The sequence below is a fragment of the Ictidomys tridecemlineatus genome, chromosome 3 (genome assembly GCF_052094955.1).
Source record: "Ictidomys tridecemlineatus isolate mIctTri1 chromosome 3, mIctTri1.hap1, whole genome shotgun sequence".
NCBI classification, from domain to species: Eukaryota; Metazoa; Chordata; class Mammalia; order Rodentia; family Sciuridae; genus Ictidomys; species Ictidomys tridecemlineatus.
The window spans coordinates 211,019,655-211,041,334 of NC_135479.1; the positions used below are offsets into that span (position 1 = coordinate 211,019,655).

Below are 21,680 nucleotides of genomic sequence, written 5' to 3' on the forward strand. Positions count from 1 at the left end.
TCATATGTGGGAAGGGTAATGACATGGATTACTACAAAAGCAATATAAATGATATTTTATTCTTAAAAGAAAACTGCATAAACGTGATATAAAATTGTAATCTGTGTGACCATAATAGCACAATGGAGGGAGGAGGGATGGATAAGTGCTGTATTAGAGCAAAGATTCTATAGGTACTGGGATTAAAAGCAATATTATTTTGAAATAGGATCATTCTGAATTGAGAAGTACAGTGAATTCCTCAAATCAATCACAAAGAAATCCCATCAAGGGTATACTGCATTCAAAAAATGCAGGGAAGCAAACTAAACACTGTACAACTCAATTTTCATACTGCAGTAGCTTAAAGTACCTGAAATCTGATCTTAATGCAGGCACTATAGTCCAAGAACACCAAATATAAAATTACTGACAAAAAGAATATGACCCCATTTCATTCCTTTACAATTAATTCTCCCTAATAACGAGGTGCAATGTCCAGTAAATATTTTCCCTTATATAATCTAATGTTCAAAGGCAGTAACAGTCACTTTATCTTAAAAAGCCATGTCTCATGCAAAAGACAACCATATAATAATCTTTGATTTTTTTAAATGACATTTTCATTAAATGCTTAAAAATGCACACAATTACACATCAGTGTGACAACTGTATATTCACAGACATGCTTTCAAGTTATAAAAATTTTTGACTAGTCCTTTCTGAATATATAGTAGTCTAAAAAATTAATTCTTTTAGCATAGTTAAGTCAAAGAAATATCACAATTCTAAATTAAAAATAATTGCAGCCAGGCATAGCAACAAACGCCTATAATAACAATTTTTTTTTTTAAACAGGGGGCGGGGTGAGTGCTGGGGATGAATCTCTGTGGTTAAGCACCCCTGGGTTCAATCCCTGGTACCAATAAATAATTTTTTTAAAAAAAATTAACTGCCTTCAAAGCTTCTCATAAGTAATTCACCTGATACTCTTGTTAGCTTGAATGACACCATTAGAATTTTGCCTTTGCTTGAATCTTTGGCTTCGTCGAAGTTTTTCATTGAACTTTTGACCAATTTTAAAATCAGAAGAGATTTTCTTCATTTTTTCTTCAAATAAAGCCGACAACCTCAAGGTCATACTATAAATCTGCAAGGATATGAAAGCAAAACTAGAATTATAAAGTACTTAAAAAATTTTTTTTCTTTAATTATTATTAAAGCTATTTGTAATATCACTAATTATAGATAATGGCGTATGTTTCCACCTGCTGTTCCATGACATCCAAAACAAACAGGAAACATCAAATATACACTTCTCAGATAATGAGAAAGTTGTTCTGTTTTGTTTTATTTTTTAGTTGTAGCTGGACACAAAACACTTTAGTTGTTTTTATGTGGTGCTGAGGATTGAACCCAGCACCCGAGGCGAGCACTCTATCACTGAGCCACAACCCCAGCGGGAGAAAGTTTTAAATCAAGCAACTAACTATAAGAGCACACAAGACAAATCTTTAGAGTGTTGGATTTGGCAGTAGTTTCTTAAGATATGAAAGCAAAAAAGCATTTAGAAAATTAAAAAAAAAACAAAAAAACTTTACTTCACCAAAATTGAAAGTTTTTGTGAATCAAAAGACATTATCAAACTAAGTGAAAAGACAACCTACAAAATGGGAGAAAATATTTGGAAATCATCTCTCTCTCATCAAAAGGAGATCCAATTTGAACATGAACAAGACCTGAAATAGACAGTTCTCAGATGATGATACATAAACAGGCAATAAGCCAATAAGCACAAGAACAGATACTGAACACTATTAGCTTACTAACTACATTTTCTCATGTTTTGTATTGTTAATTCTCTGGTTTTTAGGATGATTCTACCTGCTTCCCAGAGCCAGCTAACTATAGAGATAGCAAATGATCCCTCTGCAAGTATATTTTTTGATGCATAATAGAGGCTTCACACCCCCACCCATCTCCTCAATCAAATTTTTACATAAGAAGTCAATATATCTGGCTGGGGCTATAGTTCAATGGTAAAGCACTTGTCTAGCATGTGAGAAGCACTGGCTTCAATCCTTACCACCACATAAATATAAACAAAGGCACTTTGTCCATCTACAACTGCAAAAAAATAAAAAATAAAAAAAAAAAAAAAACAAGACCTATGTCTTAAAGCACCTCAAAATGTGTTATCAAAAAATTGGAGAACATCTCTAAGGTCCAAATCGTGCTGAAATCCTGATTACAACTAGCCATTCCTAGACTGCTTGATCTGCCCTACCCTGCCTCCTGATCTTCCCTCCAGGACCTGCATGGTATGTTTCTAGGGATTTGTGAGTATAAACATCCTCATGAAAATCATTCTGCATCTCCAACTTATTCCTTATAAAACAAATCCTGGATGCAATTTTTAACATAATAAATCATAAAAGAATCAAAGCTACAGTCAGATTTTACTTCATACATAAGATGAAGTATGGCTATTTAAAATAAAACAAAACTCCCTAAATAGCAGGCACTGGTAAGAATTTGGAAAAATTAGCATGCTCTCATTCTTGGTGGGAACAGAAAAATGGTGAAGTCATTACAGGAAACAGCCTAGTGGTTACTGACAGGTCACAGAATCATTCCGTGACCTATCAAGGCTACTCTTACATATACACCCAAGTGAACTGAAAGCAGGTACTCAAGACAGATATTTGTCGCAGCATTATTCAAAGTGGCCAAAAAGTAAAATCAGCCCAACTGCCCATTAGCAGATGAAAGAATAAGATGTGTTCTCCCTATACACCAAAGTTTTATTTGGCCACAAAAGGAATAAAGTTCAGACACATGCTACAAGTCTTAACACATTATGATACGTGAAATGAGCTGGACACAAAGGGACAGAAACAGTACAAGCAATGAGGTTTATCTGAACATCCTGACAACTGAATTTCACCACATAATCACAGTTTTCATGCCAAATTTTTTCACAAAAAAAGTAAGATACAACCTTTATGTGTACCTTTTTAAAAAACAAAAAAACTATGCCAGTAATACTTAAAAATCATTTATGATTGAATAGTTTCTGCTGTAAGATTGGGCTGCATGGAACACTCATGAATACACTTTAATGCAATGGCAGCAATTACGTGATGAAATGCAGTAGTTAATTCAGAGAATTTTCATAAACTTTTAATAGACTACTAGAGTTGACAAAGACTAGAAGATTATTAAGAGCAATAAAACAGAATCATTCTACAATCTAATTTTTTCATTTTCTACTGGTACCTTAATTCTCACCAATCTTCATTTATTCAGTAAACTCTAAGAGATTATGACAAATATCAATTGTTAAAAGGAAAAGAACTGAAGCTCTTTGGGCAACAGCACAGCTCTGCTCTTCAGAGTAGTCTTACTTTATTCACTTACTTGTAATATTGCAACCTCTACCAATGAGTGGGAAAACACAGACCATGAATGATTTTTTAATAAACCACTTTAAAATTTACCTTTGATCTTTTGTTTGGTGTATATGCTTTTGCATTGCTAAATATCAATCGGATGTCTTTGCAAAATTCCAAAGGGCTGTCATAATTTCCGGCTTCCAGGGTTTCCCTTACGGTTCCAAAATCCATGGGAGTATCTATAATATCTCGGTAGTCCTAGGTTTTAAAAATAGTTAGTTCACAGATGCACTTTATCAGATCTCAGGAATATTCAAAATGATGGGAGCTGGGGGGTAGAAGCATCTTCAGATTTCATGACTGTTTAAAAAAGGTCCAGACACAAAGACAAAGTACAAATAGATCAAAATATACATTATTTTGGTACTAGGACATGGGATGATTTCATGTCCTACTTTAATACTTCTATAATTTCCAACCTTTCTACAGTAAATTTGTTGTTGTGATCTTTTATTTATTTATTTGTTTGTTTGTTTTTAGGTCATCTTTCCTATGTATATAGAGTAAAATTTTATCTAAGTTTTCCTTGGGCTTCTGTGCCTGCTTAGATAATAGATAAACATAATAGATAAGCACATAGGGATCTCTTATTACTATGTAATACTGGATAACTAAGTCTAAATCCTTAAATGAGAAACGGGAGAACCTCTACAGCAAATGGTAAGAGAAAATGTTAACATAAAGCCTAGACCTTTATGTTAATTTAAGGTTTAATTTAAATACCCTATTCAAACCCCCTCTTTCCCAAAACAAGAAAAACCCAAACATTCAAACAATGGAAACTTACTGGATACTCAACCAAATCAACAGGTTGTCTAAATGGTTCAGAATCTTCACACTGAAAAATTAAGTTCACCAGTTCCTTACACTGTTTCTTCCAGTTGCTTTCAACATAACTGGTAGCTGTGTTGCTCCTTACTTTCCAACCATGGACCTAAAAATACATTTATAATACTAATTTTTTTTTAATCTTAGGAAAATAATCATTACACAATGGCATGACTGTGATAAAAATCCAATTGTGCTGTTTATTATTTTCTATATTGCATCATAAGAACTGTGGCTGCCTTAAAACAGGTGCAGAAGTGCACTGCACACCTGCAATCCCAGAGACCTGGGAGTCTCAGGCAAGAAGATTCCAAGTTCAAGGCTAGCCTCAGCAATTTAACAAGGCCCTATCTCAAAATTAAAAAAACAAACAAAAAAAAAAAAACCAAACTGAGGATGTAGCTCAGTGGCAGAATGCCCCCGGGTTAAATCTTCAGTAATGGAAATAATAAAATTTTGTAAATAAAAAGTACAAAGTAAGTACTAGCTATTAAACGTTTAGGAGTCTACTTAGAAATTAAACTATATGAAAATGACAAATCAGATGAGACTGACAGGTCTCACTTCTCAAAATTATTTGGAACAAGCATACTGTAAAACAAAGTAACATTTGACTTAAAGAAACTTCAATTTAAGGAGGACTTAAAATTTAAAATGATGAGGTTAAGATGTTTTAATCATTTTTTATGAATGACTTATTTTAATTAACCTGTCACAGCAGAATTTAAGAGCTATATTGACATCCAATTATACTCACCTAATTTCCTAAACTTATTTTCATACCTTCTTTTCTATTTCCTTAATCTCTCTTTCCCAACAAATTAAGATTTTGTGTGTGTTGCTAGAGATTAAACTCAGGGCCTCACACCTGACTACATTTTATTTTGAGACTGGGTCTCACTAAGTTGTCCATGCTGGGCTCAAACTCACAAGCCTACTGGCTTAGCCTCCCAGTAGCTGATATGATAGACATGTAGAACTGCACCTGCCACAAATGCTTAAGTTTAAAAAATGATTCAGTCACCAAATCCTGGTGAATTTTTCCCTTAAAAGGCCTCATCATCCAGGCTGGGGCTGTGGCTCAGTGGCAGAGCACTTGCACCTAGCATGTGTGAGGCACTGCGTTCCATCCTTAGCACTGCATAAAAAACTAAACAAATAAAGGCATGCTGTCCATCTACAATTATTTTAAAAAAAAAAAATTAAAGGCCTCATCATCTTCCTTTTTCCATTCCAAGAACCGTCTAGGTTCCCACGCTTCATGCTACATTCTCAAAATGAACTAACTCATCTCCTTTAATACCTATCTTCTTAACCTTCAAATTCTACTCATCCGTTTGGGCTATGCAATCACTTCCTTTCTTTAAATTTAAATAAAATCCTTGGGTTTCAGTACAGCCCTTATCTGCTCCTAACCTGATGGGCATCCAGTCACCTTACTCATGCCAGCATTCTACCTCTATGTTGTGTAAGCATGCCCATGAATGTGCACATTTCCCAGTTTCTGTCTTTGCTCTGGTACCCACCATGCTTCTGATTGTCCTCATCTCACTCTGAGAGCACAGCTCAAATGACAACTCTCACACTAAACTTAATTTCCTAACTAACCAATGTTCAGTGATTTCTCATTTCTCAAAAATATTCACTTTCTGATCAATACAACTTTTGAAAGACAAAACCTAAAATCTGAAGGCAAAGATTCGATTTTAAACAAAGAACATCACAAAAGTCAATCGCAAAGAGTAACTTACTCTCCTTCGTCCAGAAGATGTTTTAGGAAGATCACTATCATCCTAGAAACAAAATCAGAGCACCCTAAGTGTTTTTGATTCTAATTAAAAATATACAAACACTGCAGTAAAATGTCACTTTATTGCATTTCCTAACAAATGCACAAAGCAGCTTCACCTTTGCATTTTTATCTCTACCCATAAAACCCAGAAACACATAGCTTCCTATAGTTCCTGCATTTTGTGTTTCATGAGTTTTCTTATTCCCTAAATCACTTATTAGTACATCCATTTTTATTATGTTACAATAAACCATAATAAGAGTTTGTGTAAAATTCATTATAATAGCTTTAAAGAACATCCTTTCTGCAACTCCATTCCAAAACTGAAATATATTATGAAGTGAAAGTACACCCACTGTTGCTATTTGTTGCTATTTCCTACCATTTTGGGGAAACTATATACAGGCACTCTTGAGCAAGCCATTGGTTTTTAATTATGATTAAACTCAATGCTTTATAATGGTCTTATAAAAACAACAACAACAAAAAGACTTTCAAGGTTTTTTGTTTGGTTGGTTTTTGGTGGTGCTGGGGATTGGACCCATGACCCTGTGCATGCGAGGCAAGCACTCTACCAACTGAGCTATATCCCTAGCCTCCAAGGTATTTTTAACAATATAACTTTAACTAGCTAAAATTTGGAAAGGGAAATATTTTGACTCATATATCACTCATTGGCTAACAAAATCACATCAACTAATCCTCTAGATGATAATTTGAAAAATTTTAATCAAATGCCCTATGTTCACAGTTTATTGAAATACAGGAAAAAAAATCAATATTAGGTAACCAACATCTTCTACTTCCCTCATTTTTAAATTATCATTTGAAACTAATAAAAGCGATTGTAAAATTAACACACTTCATACCAAATCCTCAGCATTTTGCTCATCATTTTCAGATGTGTTAGATAGTTCTGAGATGTTTGTACAGTCTTGATTCCTTTCAAAAAAAAAAAAGAAAGAAAAAGAAAAGAAATTCACATCAATAGTATGCAAATCTAGTTTCACACTATACATTAAAATAAAAACAGGTCCCCAACCTATTTATACCTAATTTCAACAATAATAATACCAGATTTTGACCTAATCCTCTGTGGGGAAAAAACTGGCCATCTTTAAATCCTAATTTAGAATTGTGTCTCTTTTTCCATTTAAATGTGTATGTAAATTAAGCGGTAATCCAGAAACAACATATTCATGGCCTCACTTGGCTGACTGCATAGATGAGTTTTTCTAAGTATCAGCACTAGAGATATTCATACAGTACAGGAATACATATAGGTGATTTGAGATCAAAGCTAAGGAAAAAGGAAGTAGAAAATAAAACAATAGCTTGGGCGGGGGGAGTCAGAAGAACAGATGTTAAAGTATGGTTAGGTCTAGGTATAAAGATGATAAAAATGAGTGATTTTCCTTAAGCAGTAAAGGTGATCCTGAGAAGAGTTACATGAGTCTAGGTGCCCAAGACTCAGGACACAATTAACCAAAGTAAACTGAAAGCAGTCCATTATCCTCTAGCATTTAGCTAGATGTTGAAAATAATGACATTGTCTATAAATTATTTTCTCCAATATCTGATCCTTAGAAAGTACTGTCATAGCTACATGTGGGGAGCCGTTCTCACACGTGACTGGGCGACTCCCGGTTGGGGTCTGAGGCGCTCTGGCTAACTGTGTGGGAACTTTCCCGGCCCTCTCCTGATGAGAGAACCCGTCCGTGTGGGGGTGTGACTGACCACTGACCCCGGGGGCCCAATCACTGACCCTGACCTTGGAGTGCGGCCCCCCTCAACCTTCATTGGATGGAATTCTCCCCTGAATTTCTTGTTCCCCAATAAAAGGCTACTCCCTGGCGTGCTCGCTCTCTCTCTCCTGCTAGCCCTGAGTAATCCTTGCTGCCCTGCCGGGCGTTTAGAGGTGGGAACTAGAGAGGGGAGCCGTCTCGGACCTGGCAATAGAAGAAGGTAACTGAGTCTGTGTGTTTTATTTCGATCTCTGCTAGCTAACTTTTATGCCAAGAACCTCATTAATGAAACCATTGCGCTGGCCGCATGGTGGAGCTACATGAAGAATTATAATTTATGATTTAAATCATAAGATCAATGAAGCTGACTTGTTTGTCTAATGTATGAAAGAATGCACAGGAAAACATTAGAACCTGAGTCTCAATGTCTATTTCACTTTTCATTCTTTCATTCCAAACTGACTTCCCAGTGGAATAAAATGTATAAAATATTCACATATGTACAAATACTTTCACAGGACATAATCCAAACTAATCATTAAAAAAAAAAAAAAACAAATTAAGTATACTCTAAGTATTAAAGTAAGTAATGAACATTTATAAAAATGATAAGATCCTGAGAGAAAAGGGAAGACTGAGGAGCAGGCAGAAAAGTAAGAAAATACAATGTAATGGGGAGTCCAAGTTGGCTCGTGAAAAATTAACAATAATATTGGTGTAAAAATAAGTAAAATTCAAGTAAATTCTACATTTTATCAATACTATTGTACCATGGTTAACTTCAATATTTTATAAGCATACCATAATTGAGTAAAATGTTAACAAAGACGTACTAGATGAAGGGTATATGGTATCTCTGATATAAAAAGTAAAAAAAAAAAAAAAAAACTGTTCCATTTCTTGTTCCTTTACTGAAATTATAATGAACATATGAAGAAATGTCATCTAAAAAAAACACTAGAAGAATATTTTAGACCTTTAAAAAGTTAAAAACGAGATGGTTACAAGATCTCGTAACACTTTTACACATATGCTGTGTAAAAGTAACACTGCAGTTACTTTTACACAGCATATGAGATCACTTACTTAATAAATTTTAAAAGTTGGTCAGTTATCTTCTTAGCTGATCTTGCAATCACACTTTCAGGTTCATTAAATGTTCTGGCATTATGTTCTATATATCGGACTTCCCAAATTAATGCAGATAGCCTCCTTCAAAATAAAACAGTCAATTTAGGGTTAGAAAATGAAGACAAAAATCCAGTTTTTCAAAATTAGCATATTAAATTAATATGGCATATTAATGAAATCATTAAATGGAAATTTATAATGAATAACCTTCTAATATTACCAATTTGATTGATGTCATAAGGAATTATATTGAACAATATATTGAAAGTAATTTAAGGACCAAAATCCTAACAGACCATTTAATCACAGACAGAAAACCAACACAGCAACCTCTTTTTCACAATGCCTAGTTACTTTTGAAGCTGTTAAAAGTCAATGCAGAAAATGTGTTAAAGAACACTCACAGCCTTGGTTTCACTATAAACTGGCTAAAGTGGTTTCTGACTCGTCTGAAACCACATTCCAGTATATGACTACAGAAATAAATAAATAAATACACACACACACACACACACACACACACACATACACAGTGGGCTCAAGATGACTTTTGTGCAATGGTAATTTCTCAAAAGAAGTTTTTTGGAATCATAAAAAAACAAAATACCATCAATTGCTATAAAAATCATTATAAAGAGAAAATCTTACAATTATCATGTTCTACAAGTCAAAGACAAATGCTTCAAAGATCAAAGTCTAATGACCACATTTTTAAATGAAGCAGTCAAGTAGGAATTTAAATATACAATATCTAGCTACTTAACTATTTCTAATAAAAACACAACTGATGATTGAAGGAAACATGGTGTTTCATCTAATGCCTGGCTCTACCCACAGCTATCCAAAGGCAATCTCTTGGTCAAAGAGGAGAATGAAACAAAATCAGGTTAATCAGCTCCCCAAACTAACCAAAGTCACCGTCAACTATCCACTATCTTTTATCTTAACCTCACTGTGGCCAAAGACCTTTTTTTTAAAAGGGGGGGGAGATAGAGGGGGAGAGGGAGAGAGGGGGGAGGGAGATTCTTAATATTTATTTTTTAGTTTTCAGCGGACACAACATCTTTATTTTTATGTGGTGCTGAGGATGGAACCCAGCGCCACGCGAATGCCAGTCGAGCACGTTACCACTTGAGCCACATCCCCAGCCCCAAAAGACTTTTTAAAGTAATTTTCAACTAACCTGTAAAATCGATTAACAAGTCTCATTCGGATTGTGTAAAGATCAGTTGGATAAGCTATTACAGTGCAGTACTTTGGATATGTACACAGATCAACTGGGCCTGCAAAAGCTGCTGCTATATCTGTTAGGGAAGGCAGAGGAGTTTTATTATGAAGTCCATTACCTCTAAATAATATTTTTCTACAAACCAACAAGTTTAAGAACAGAAACTAGTTTAAGAACATAACTTCGGTTAGGTTACTATTTTTGAAACACTTTTATGAACAACTTGAAAAGAAAACTACCACCCCACAAAAAACTTACCAAGATTCAAAAGTTGATCTATACCACTAATAATCCGGTCACATTCTTCATCTCTCGATTTCTGGCCCCATTCTCCATCTTGTGGTTTATACAGCAATTTCTCTAGCTCATCTGCTGTGACTGAAATACTTGCTCCTAATTCTTCAGGTGGATCAACTATGAAACCCATTTAAAAGAGAAAGGGGTGGGGGTTAGAAATCATCCCACAAAATGTACGCATGCCATATTGAATTCAATTTTCAAAGTTCATAAATCAGATTACTTCCCTGGCCAAAAATAGAGTGCAAAGGGTAAGTACTGGGGACATACCTAAAACAAATTATACTCATTCATTTATAATTATATTAAAATTATAGCTATTATGCACCCATAAAAATTTTTAAAACTAGTACAACTTTTTAAAACTTATTGAGACAAGAAAGCTGTATAAGTACAACCTACCCACCCTAGTAAAATTTAAAATAGAGGGCTACCATCACAGTCTGTCTTTCTTCAGGGAGAAACTAACCTAGAGATCACTGAAAACAGAAAATGAATCTGACAACATTAAGTTTCAAAACTTAGTCAAGGGGCTGGGGTTGTGGCTCAAGCTAGAGTGCGTGCCTAGCATGTGTGAGGACCTGGGTTCGATCCTCAGCACCACATTTAAAAAATAAATAAATAAAATAAAGCTAAAAAAGAAAACTTATTCGAAATGTGATTTTCAAAAACAAGACAAAAAAAGGTATAAACAAACATCCAATTCATCTTAAATGTTAAACAATGAATGAATTTTTTAAAAGGCAAATAAGGTAAAACAATTTCAATATGACAAATGGCTAAATTCCTTAATTTAAAGGAATACAAACGAAGCAGAAAGGGTGTTGTTGGTTTTTTTTGGTTTTGTTTTTTGATTTTTTTTTTTTAAACTTCTAGTCAGCTTACTAAACACGGGTTCCATCACAGCCAAGGAGCACCCTCTACTGGGTGCAATCACTAGAATTACTCAGCACTATTCTACAGCAGGCAGCGTCTCTGGGACAGTGGCTTTCAAACCACACAGTGGGCAGAATGTTAAACGAGGTCTTCTAGAAACACAGCAGTTAAAAATCCCTACAAACACATTTTGTACAGCACCAGTTGCTTCATTTTTTTGTTAATATTCTTCACTTCAAAGTTTTGATCTATGAGAACTTACTAGTGTAATGATGGGATGAAAAATTTATAAATAATTCCTATTACAAAGAAAAATTATTTGTTTTTTAATTTCTGCAGGACCAAGAAACAGGATAGAAAGGATATTCCAGTGCTCTAGGCCAAAATTTTTGTATTTTACAATCTATTCCAGAATAATATTTTATCTAGTCAAAAGGAAATAATATTTTACCTATTCAATATTTTATGTATTCAAAAAAAAAGCTAAGGAGGCTATATGAGCAAGAAACAAAGTGCTCAAAAAAACACTGATTTACCAAAGCCAGAATCTGAATTTGAAACACATCTAAACTATCCAAAAACCACGATACCGGTCAAGTGTTTAACTTCTGTCCTGCTTTACCCACTTGCTAAACGGGAATAGCAAAAAGTTACTACCTCACAGTATTATTCAGCACAATGCCCCAAATGGAGCAGGTGTTCAGGAGTTAGCTACGATGTTTTTAGTTTGTTTCTGGAAAATGACATAACAAGGACTGCATATATCATACATGCTAAAACAAAACAAAAACCCAAGTTATTAAAACAATGGTTTTCAAGACAAAGAACATTAGACAAAGGACAGGAATATCACAGAAAATAACACAAAGGAGGTAAGCCCTACAACACACCATCTTGCCTAGGGAGAAGAACCAGGCCATGGTACAAGGAGCAAGAATGAAGGTAGAGCCAGAGGAGTATCTGTAGCCAACAGACAGAACTGAGAGTTCACAGAACAGAGCTTGGTGAGGACAGAGCTGCAAAGGGCTCCATGACAAGTATTCCTTTTACTAGTGATCAGCCTGTGTATGCATAGAGGGGAAATGCCAGGAGGAGATGGGGGACAAAAAAAGAAACAAATGAAAGAATAAGAAATAATGAGACAAGACACTCAAAATGCTCAAAATGGCCAGAAACCACACCTGTTTCTCACAAGCTAGACTAGAAAACTTCAGGATTCAGAACCATGGACTGACTACATAACAGAGCCATGTCAGCAGTGGGAAATAATTAGTTCCAGGTAGAGCGCTGCTCCAATCTCACCTAACAAATTTAAGCATGAAAATTTTTTCAACAAAACTGTCAGAGAACAAAGTATATTTTTAGGAATACAAAAACACTCAACCCAACAATGTAAAATTCAAAATGTTTGGGATCAAGTTAAAAATTATAAGGCATAAAAAATAATCAGGAAATATCCATTATGAGGAGTTTTAACCAACAGGGACTGTCAAAAATAAACATGATAAAGAATAAACATGAACACTGTGATATTTTTCATGTTCATAGGAAAAAAATAGTATCTGGAAAGTATGGGGGGTAGAATCACCAAAGTCTAACTTCCAGAGATAAAAATAATATGACATGCAAACTATATGGGATGGTAATAAGAAAACATTTGTAAACTTGAAGATACAGCAATAGAAACTATCCAAAATAAACAGTAAAAAGACAACACAGTAGGGAAAAAATAAATAAACCCCATAGACACTATATAAAAGAAACAGAAGAAACCATGACCTGAAAAACAGTAATGACTAACAGAAATGACTAACAAGCAAATATAAGGATAGCAGTATCTTTAGACATCAAAGAAATTCAAGTCAAGACTGTAGTAATACCTCATACTCATTAGGAGGGAAATTGAAGGATTAAGGAAAGGAGGAAAAAAGGACTGCCCAGGATATAGAGAAATTGGAACCACATATACTACTGTTGGGAATATAAGATGGCACAACTGCTTTGGAAAACATCTTGGCAGTTCATCAAAAGGTTAAATGCCACGTGACTCAGTAATGCCATTCCCAGGAGTCATAAGAACTTGTTCATGATATTTATAGCAACTTATTTATAACCAAAGTAGAAACAGCCCAGATTTCTTCAGCTGAAGAATGGATAAATAAAATTGTGGTATGTCCAAACAATGAATGTTATTTGAATATCAATAAAATGTAGTATCGTGGCTTCTAAATACCATTCTCCAATAAAATGAGCCACAGCTTCATGGAATAATAGCTACTCCAGAGCTAGAACAAGGAAAGTACATTTTGAGTCTTAAACACCTGTGTCAGAAAGTAAAAAAATGCTCAAAAACGACAAAAACAAAGGTCAAAAGACATTGGAGCCAACTTGAAGGGTCACCCAATGGTCAAAACTTTTACAGCGTGGTAACAAACTAAATAAACTACAGCAACTGAATAAAACTTATTTAAAAAAAACTATATACTAGTATAAATAAACAAATAAGGAAGGAGAAGATGTATCTTAGAATTTCAACTACTATTATGTAAAAGAAATAATGAAAACAAAATCACTGCTTGGCAAAGACCATCATAATTACTTCAGGCAAGAATCAATATGGATGCTAAAATTAGGGAGTGGATAAAGGATGAGAATACCTTGTTTATAGCACATAAGTATATCCACAGGAGACATTAATTACAAACTTTACAGACATAACCTAATTGTTAAAGCTAGCTCATCCAGTCATACAACAGATAAAATGTGCCTCCCAAAATAATGCACTAAAAAGGATACTATCACTTGTCTGAAACTTTGTTAAAGATCCAAAAGCTGGATTTCATTAAACAGAATCAGACTAAACTGAACTAAGGGATGTTCTTAAAATTACTCAGTACTCTTCAAAGACATCAAGGTCATGTAAGATGGTGGAAGAATAAGGGAACTCATAAAAGGGGACTGACATAATGACAATTAAATCCAACATGTAAAACGACAGTGAAACAAAAATAAAATTTAAATAAACTCTATAGATCACATGGTAGCACAAAGTAGATAATTTCCTGGTTTTCAATAAAACCTTTTATGTATTTATACTAGAATGTCTCAATTTTTCATAAAGTAATATAACTTAATATTTAGCGGCTGCACTCTTTTATGCTATTATATTTGACCATTTGGAGCCCCTTCAAATTGGCTCCTGTGTCTTCTGATCATTGTTTTGTGTTTTTGAGCATTTCTTTACTTTCTGACACAAGGAGGTATTCTTAAGTCTCACCTTGTACTTTCCTTGTTCTAGCTGTGGAGTGGGCCGTTATTCCATGAAGATATGCTCCACTTTGTTGGTGAATGATATTTATAAAAACCAAGGTATTTCTTCTTATTAATGAATAATAATTCATTGTACATGTTGACTACGTAAGATGGGAAATCCAGGTATCAAGAAATTTTCTGCCCAATTTTTGTAATATTTCATAAGAATGAATTTTTTTTTAATGAACAGTTTTTTAAAGTGCAATAAAGTGAAAAGCTTCTTTTTGGGGGGGAGGGGCAGGATTCTAGAGATTGAAAGCAGGGGTGCTTTACTAATGAATTACACAACCAGCTCTTTTTATTTTGACATGGGGTCTAAGTTGCCCAGATAGCCTCCAACTTGCAATCTTCCCATCTCAGATAAATTTATAATCCATAATTCTCATAAATGGAAATGATACTTTGTCATTTTATTAGGCATTTCCATAACAATATTGATATGTGAGGTGTTCATATGCTCCTTGTTTTTTTGCCTGCTCATGTCTTTTGACAATTCTAAATGCTTATTGGCCTCATTTACACATGGGAGTTTTTTACAGAAGTTATGGAGTGTTTTCACTGATCTGTAATATCCTTTAAAATGAAGCAGCCAAGCCTTTATCTCTGTCAACTGCACTACTTCATTGCCAGCAACCTTTGGGCCAAGTAGCATGATGCCCACCGTGGAGAACTACATCAACTACACTGCTGCTGTTATTACTTCTGATGGAAGAATGATTGTGGGAACACTGAAAGGCTTTGACAGGATCATTAAATTGATTTTGGATGAAAGCCATGAATAAGTATTCACTGAGCTCTTCACAGGGAGTAGAACACTGGTACTAGGACATATATTCTAAGAAGTGACAATGTTATAGTAATTGGAGACACTGCTGATCAGACAGATTGTGCATTTGACTTTTGGAGTATTCCAGCAGAATCTCTAAACTCTGTAGCACACTGAGAAAACTACATACATTAGGCATCTAAAGCTTATACAGAAACCAATTATTCTGAGGAAGATATATAAAATTTTTAGGAATGAGTAATAGTGAATTCTGACTTCATATTGATTCACTGTAATATATAAATAAAAATATTTCTACATTTTTACTGAAAAAAAATATTTTTGCCTAAATATCAGTATAGTAGCTTGGTTTTATTTTTCTTTTAAATGATGTGAAAATCTAATGATTTTAAAAATGTAGAAAAACTGGTACTGATATTTTAATATTTATGGAAAACTACTTGAAAAGAGAAATGTTTGCATTATATAAACTGTGCACACAAATATCCTTAATAATGCAAGCTTAAAAAAAAAAAAATGAAGCAGCTGCAAACAAACAGCAGTTAAAAGCACAAGTTAGAGCCAGATAGTGTGAGTAAGAATCGAAGTTCTTACCCTTCCTAGATGTTTGACTTTAGGCAAGTTATTTAAAACTGAGCCATAGGTTGGGGATGCGGCACAACGGTAGAGTGCTTGCCCAGCACGAGTGAGGCCCAAGATCAATTTGGGGGTCATAGGGAAGATGCCAACATGGGTGGCGCATGAGATTCTGCCTTAATTACATCTGTAAAATACAGCATCAACCTCAGAGTAAGATTAAGTCAGTTGATAAGATGAAGTTCTTAGCAGAGTAAGAACTCAAAAGAGGTTGGGTTTGCAGGGTTCATTAGCACATACCTATAATCCCACCGATGTGGGAGGCTGTGGTAAAAGGATCACCAAGTTTGAGGCAAGCCTCAGCAACTCAGCAAGATCCTATATCAAATTTTTAAAAAATGAAAAGAACTGCAATACAGCTCTGTGGTAAAGTGCCCTTGGGTTCAATCCCTAGTATTGCCCCAAAAAAGGCTGAGTCTTACTTGTCTACTGCATGCTCATTATGTCTTCAACTAAGCATCATTTTTAAGTTACTAAGCTCAAAAGAAAATCTAAAGTCACTGGTATCTTCAACAGTGCAGTTATTAGAAAAAACTATTTGAAAAACTCCATATTTCCAAAATAAAGTGGACAAAGGTTGACGGAGATATAGTAGAATAAAAGCACAAAGGAAAAGGGTTGGCCCTGGGACAGAAACAGCAAGAATCTCACGGAGGAAAGACTTCATGCATCTCCAAGCAATGGGTACAGAAGGACAGGAGTGTTGGGTTTTTGTGGTTGTTAAACCAACAATCTCTTGCCTTGGCCCCAGACTTGCTGGGATTACGGGTGTGCACCACCACTTCCAGGATGGAAAGTCAAGCCTTTCTATTCCCCCGCCCCCCACCAGGTTTAGTAAACACTAATGATAAAAGAAAGCTTACTAGTGAACATTAGGTAAGAGAAATATAGCACCCTTTCAAAAGATTAAGCAAGAAAGAAAAAAATGTTCAATAAAGCCAAATGAAAAGTACAAGAGACATATTCAAACCTGACAAGAGAAATGAAGAAGGAAATTAAAAATTACTGAAGGAAATGAGCTAAGAATAAATACCAGGTCCTTCAAAAAGTGGCAGTTGTGGAACAGCACACTCTGGAGGAAGGGCAAGCTTTCACAAAGAACACACGATCCATAGGAAGGTAGAGGGAAAGCACAAGACACAGGGAAATCAACTCTGATCTTTCACTTGACAGAATAAGAATGAAGAAAAGGAAGTGGAGGACACCTGAAAGAAGTCTCGAAGAGTTTAAAGCATGGTGGTGTATGCAGCGATAGCAGGCTACTAAGAGTCAAGCTGGAATCGGAGATCAAGAATGAATGAGAGAGGGGCTGCAGTGGTGGCTCAGTGGTAAAACACTTGACTAGATGTGCGAGGCACTGGGTTCTATTCTAAGCACCGCATATAAATAAATGAATAAAATAAAGGTTTATCAATTTTTTTAAAAAAAGAATGAGAGAGATATATGTTAATTCTATTGTCTTAGTACTATGTTTTGAGTGATAATTTGAACATACTTACAAAAAAATATAGTCATGCTCTATCTAGTATGTGCAACAGCAAGATAAATTGCAAATGATATAAAGATAATAAAAATGTTTTCATTTATATATATACCATTATCAGGAATTGGTTCCATGTCCCATGGGCTTAATTTTTCAATTTCAGTATTGTCCCACCTGTTAAAAAAACAACAAAACTCTGGTTAGCCTTTTAATGAAAACAAACTGATTACATAATAACTGTTATAAAATAACCAAAAGAATACAAAATATGAAAATTAACCACACTGCATCAAAAAGATTTTAAATACTAACATGAAATTTTTTAGAAAGACACATTATGAATAGAGTAAAAAAGTATGTCAGGTTTAAGAAATCCAGATATCCTCTGTGGCCCATACCCAGAATTAAGTAAAGGATAAATCAGAGTCAGGATTCACAGGATAAACTTGGTACCACAACCCAACAGTCTTCATGCCACAGCCAATTGAAATGCAAAGATGTTTTTAAGAAGATTATATTTCTGAACATATTTAACTGACAATATTAGGTGAAAAGAAAATATCAGGTGGCTACAGAAACTGTCTCAGGAAAGTAAGCAGAACCTAAACCAACAGTAATTTTATTGGAAACAAACAGGTGCCCGTCTGAGAGACATTTTGGAGGTCAGATTGATAAAGACTTAAGAACGCGGCTAGGGATTGTGGCTCAGTGGTAGAGCACTTACCTAGCATGTGTGAGGCCCTGGGTGATTCTCAGCAGTGCATGTAAATAAATAAAAGTCCACTGACAGGAATGATAGTGGAATGAGTTAGACACCATTACTCTAAGTGCATGTATGAAGACACAAGTGCTGTGAAAATACTGTTTGTACAGTGATTTGAAAATTGTACTCTTATATGTGTAATATGAAATGAACTGCATTCTGCCATCATGTATAACAAATTAGAATAAATGATTTTAAAAACATACCAATAATTATTTTTTTAAAGAGCATTGACAACTAAAACAAAATATTAAAAGGACAAAATTATATTGAACCAGAAATACATTAGTCATACAACAACCTGCCACACTAAATATTTAGATGGTTGGTTTTCATCTGTATACACACCTAACAATGTAACACTGGAAATGACTATCAGGATACTGTGGTTGATATGGCTCTTGACTTAACACTGTTCCAAACCACCAAGCATCATCAATTATAGATCGGAACCTGTCACCTGTAAGAGAAAAGATCTAGTCTGAGGCATCTATTGACATTTTTTCTCTATAAAATATTATATTTAAGGCTGTGTTGTGGTTCAGTGGTAGAGCACTTGCCTAGCATGAGTGAGGCACTGGGTTCAACCTCACCACATAAAAATAAAAACAAATAAAATAAAGGTATTGTGTCCATCTACAACTAAAAAAAAAAAAAAAACAATTTAGATTATAAATAGATTTTTAAAAAGGTCTGTTTTCCTGAAGACACTGCATTTAAAACTAGGTTATTACAGGTTATTATAGCAAAGGCAAAAATATTTTTTCACATACAGAACACTTTCAGTGTAAAATCTGGAATTATTTTCAATCTCTGGATCATTTGAGATCCTACGACAATAATGTAAATGATTTAGAATAAATTATTTATTAGGATAAATAAATTATTAGAATAAATTATTTTTAAAACATACCAATAATTATATCAGTATCCCATTAAAGATAAAAAGATGTAATATATTATGGAGAAGTCCAAAAGGAAATAATAAGTCTAATCTACTGTCAATGTGTAAAAATAATCTTCTCCCAACACCACAAACCTTAAAAATAGGAGAAAGACTGATTGGCTTTAAAAAAAAAAAAAAAAAGTCTACACAGGATCAGTACCAGTTAGTACTAAGTCCTCGGCAACATATATGTGGGGGTCATTTATGTTTCTATCGAGAGCTCATATGTTTATATATACCATAATTAAGAGTGCTACAACTAAAAAGGTAGAACAATGAAATATTAATTTTTGAGGCTATATAAAATTGAGTAGGACAGACTTACAGGACTGCCAATTTCTCTGTCTTGCTTCATCATAAAATTGACGCAATACAAGAAAATCAATAACATCTGGCATATCATGATATCTAAACAGAAATGAAAATTATCACACTGTCTACACAATAGATTACAGCTGAAAGTAACACTGTGCAAAAGAAACATAACAGTAGCTATATATGTAATTTAAACTTTTTCACAGGCCATAAAAGTAAAAACAAAAAGCAATGAGTTTTCAATAGTGTATTATATTTCACCCAACATACCTAAAATACTATTGCAAAGAGATATTTTACATTCTTTTTCTTCACTCCCAAGTCTTTGATCAAAATACAATGTAAACAATTCAAATCAGCCACATTTAAGTGTTCAAATGCTAAATGATTAGTGCCTTTCATGAACAGCATAGGTATAACAGAGGGTTTATCCTAAAATTATCCCAAAGAATAAAGGCAATTTCTGGACAGATCCGAATTCTCCACCAAGGCAAGTGAATGTTTGTTTTGTTTTATTTTTAAAAAACTGCTGCTGTCCAGCTGCTGAAAGACCCGCATGACTACCAATGGCTCCTTCACCCCCATCTGGGCTATCCATAGGTTATACTAGAGATCATGCAATAAAGGGAAAGGATATGCTTATTAGCAAAATAGAGAAACCTAAATTCAAACAATTCCATTAAAAATAGTACGTACCTTATAGAGAATGATTTATCCATAAGTCTTCCAGTTGCTGGATCTATAAATGCTAGTTTGAGGCAACAGAGTGTAGGAGGCCCAACCTCATATCGTATTCCAACTATTTTAACCAATTCTTGATCCTATAACAGATATTAAAAAAAAAAAAAGTGGTTAAAATAAAGCAGCTCTTTCTTCCTCTGGAGATGGCCCACATTCTCCCTTGAACGTGCCTCGGTTTTCCTAAATAAACCTATCTCTGCCTCTAGAGAAAATAAATTAATAAATTACAATCATTTTTGCTAATATCCACAATACAAGATATTTTATACATTTCAAATATAAGAACTTTAGAAAGTAAGTAAGTATAGTCACTCTAGAAAATATAACATGAAAGTACAAGAACAAAAGCACAAATTACCAATCAGCTTAGCATTTAAAGACAGTCACTGTTAACAAGACTTATTTCCTTTTGGCTTTTTTCTCCTTGTACACAGATTTTCTAATATAAATTTTGTACTAGACATTTTTCACCAAACTAGGGGTAAAAATAATAAAATGCATATAATTAATTTTTAAAAACCACCTCTGGGTATGGTGGTGCACACCTGTAATCCCAGTGGCTCGGGATCATGAATTCAAAGCCAGCCTCAGCAACTTATCGAAACACTAGCAACCCAGTGAGATCCTATCTCTAAATAAAATACAAGATGATCAGAGGATGTGGCTCAGTGGTTGAGTGCCCCTGGGTTCAATCCCCAGTACAAAAAAAAAAAAAAAAAAGAAAGAACCTCTGAATAGTAAAAGCATTCTTGAACAAAAAGAAAAGAACTACTTGAGGTCAAAGCTATCATAAGCAAAGCAGCTTGGTATTAGTATAAAAACAGACACACAGACCAATGATTCCATATAGAACCTAGAAGTAAAAACGCATCCAGCCAACTGATCTTCAAGAAATGTGCTAAGAACATAAACTGGAGGGGGCTGAGGTTGTGACTCAGTGGTAGAGCATTGCCTAGCATGTGTGAGGCACTGGGTTTGATTCTCATAAATAAAGGTCCATTGACAATTTAAAAAAAAAAAGAAATTGGCTTTGGGACAGCTGGGTGGCACATGCCTATAATCCCAGCTGCTTGGGAGGCAGAGGTAGGAGGATTCTGAGTTCAAAGCCGGCCTTAGCAATTTACTGAGGCACTAAGCAACTCAGTGAGACCCTGTCCCTAATAAAATACAAAATAAGGCTGGGGATGTGGCTCAGTGGTTGAGTGCCCGTGAGTTCAATCACGAGTAACCCCCCACACCAAAAAAAAAAAAAAAGAACCTATACTGGAGAAAAAACAATCTTGTCAATAAATGGTGCTGGGAAAACTGGTTTTTCACATACCAAAGAATAAAAATAGACTCTCTCTCTGACAATTAAGAAAAAAAT

General features: G+C 34.5%; 1 protein-coding gene and 1 pseudogene across 2 annotated transcripts in view; one reads left to right on the top strand and one right to left on the bottom strand.

Annotated features, from left to right (window-relative positions):
- Positions 1–21,680, bottom strand: part of Brwd1 (bromodomain and WD repeat domain containing 1) — a 123,788-nt gene that overhangs the window by 24,184 nt on the left and 77,924 nt on the right. For both annotated transcript variants that reach the window (XM_078044655.1, XM_078044654.1), the window contains exons 26-37: positions 20,270–20,394; positions 19,584–19,666; positions 18,661–18,772; positions 17,662–17,723; positions 10,417–10,572; positions 10,114–10,234; positions 8,886–9,011; positions 6,924–6,996; positions 6,014–6,055; positions 4,222–4,368; positions 3,480–3,632; positions 963–1,129 (exon numbers count right to left, since the gene is read on the bottom strand). In XM_078044655.1, coding sequence (XP_077900781.1) covers positions 963–1,129; positions 3,480–3,632; positions 4,222–4,368; positions 6,014–6,055; positions 6,924–6,996; positions 8,886–9,011; positions 10,114–10,234; positions 10,417–10,572; positions 17,662–17,723; positions 18,661–18,772; positions 19,584–19,666; positions 20,270–20,394 — 1,367 coding nt within the window. The remainder of the gene's footprint in view (positions 1–962; positions 1,130–3,479; positions 3,633–4,221; positions 4,369–6,013; positions 6,056–6,923; positions 6,997–8,885; positions 9,012–10,113; positions 10,235–10,416; positions 10,573–17,661; positions 17,724–18,660; positions 18,773–19,583; positions 19,667–20,269; positions 20,395–21,680) is intronic.
- Positions 14,976–15,632, top strand: LOC101973989 (U6 snRNA-associated Sm-like protein LSm8 pseudogene; annotated as a pseudogene).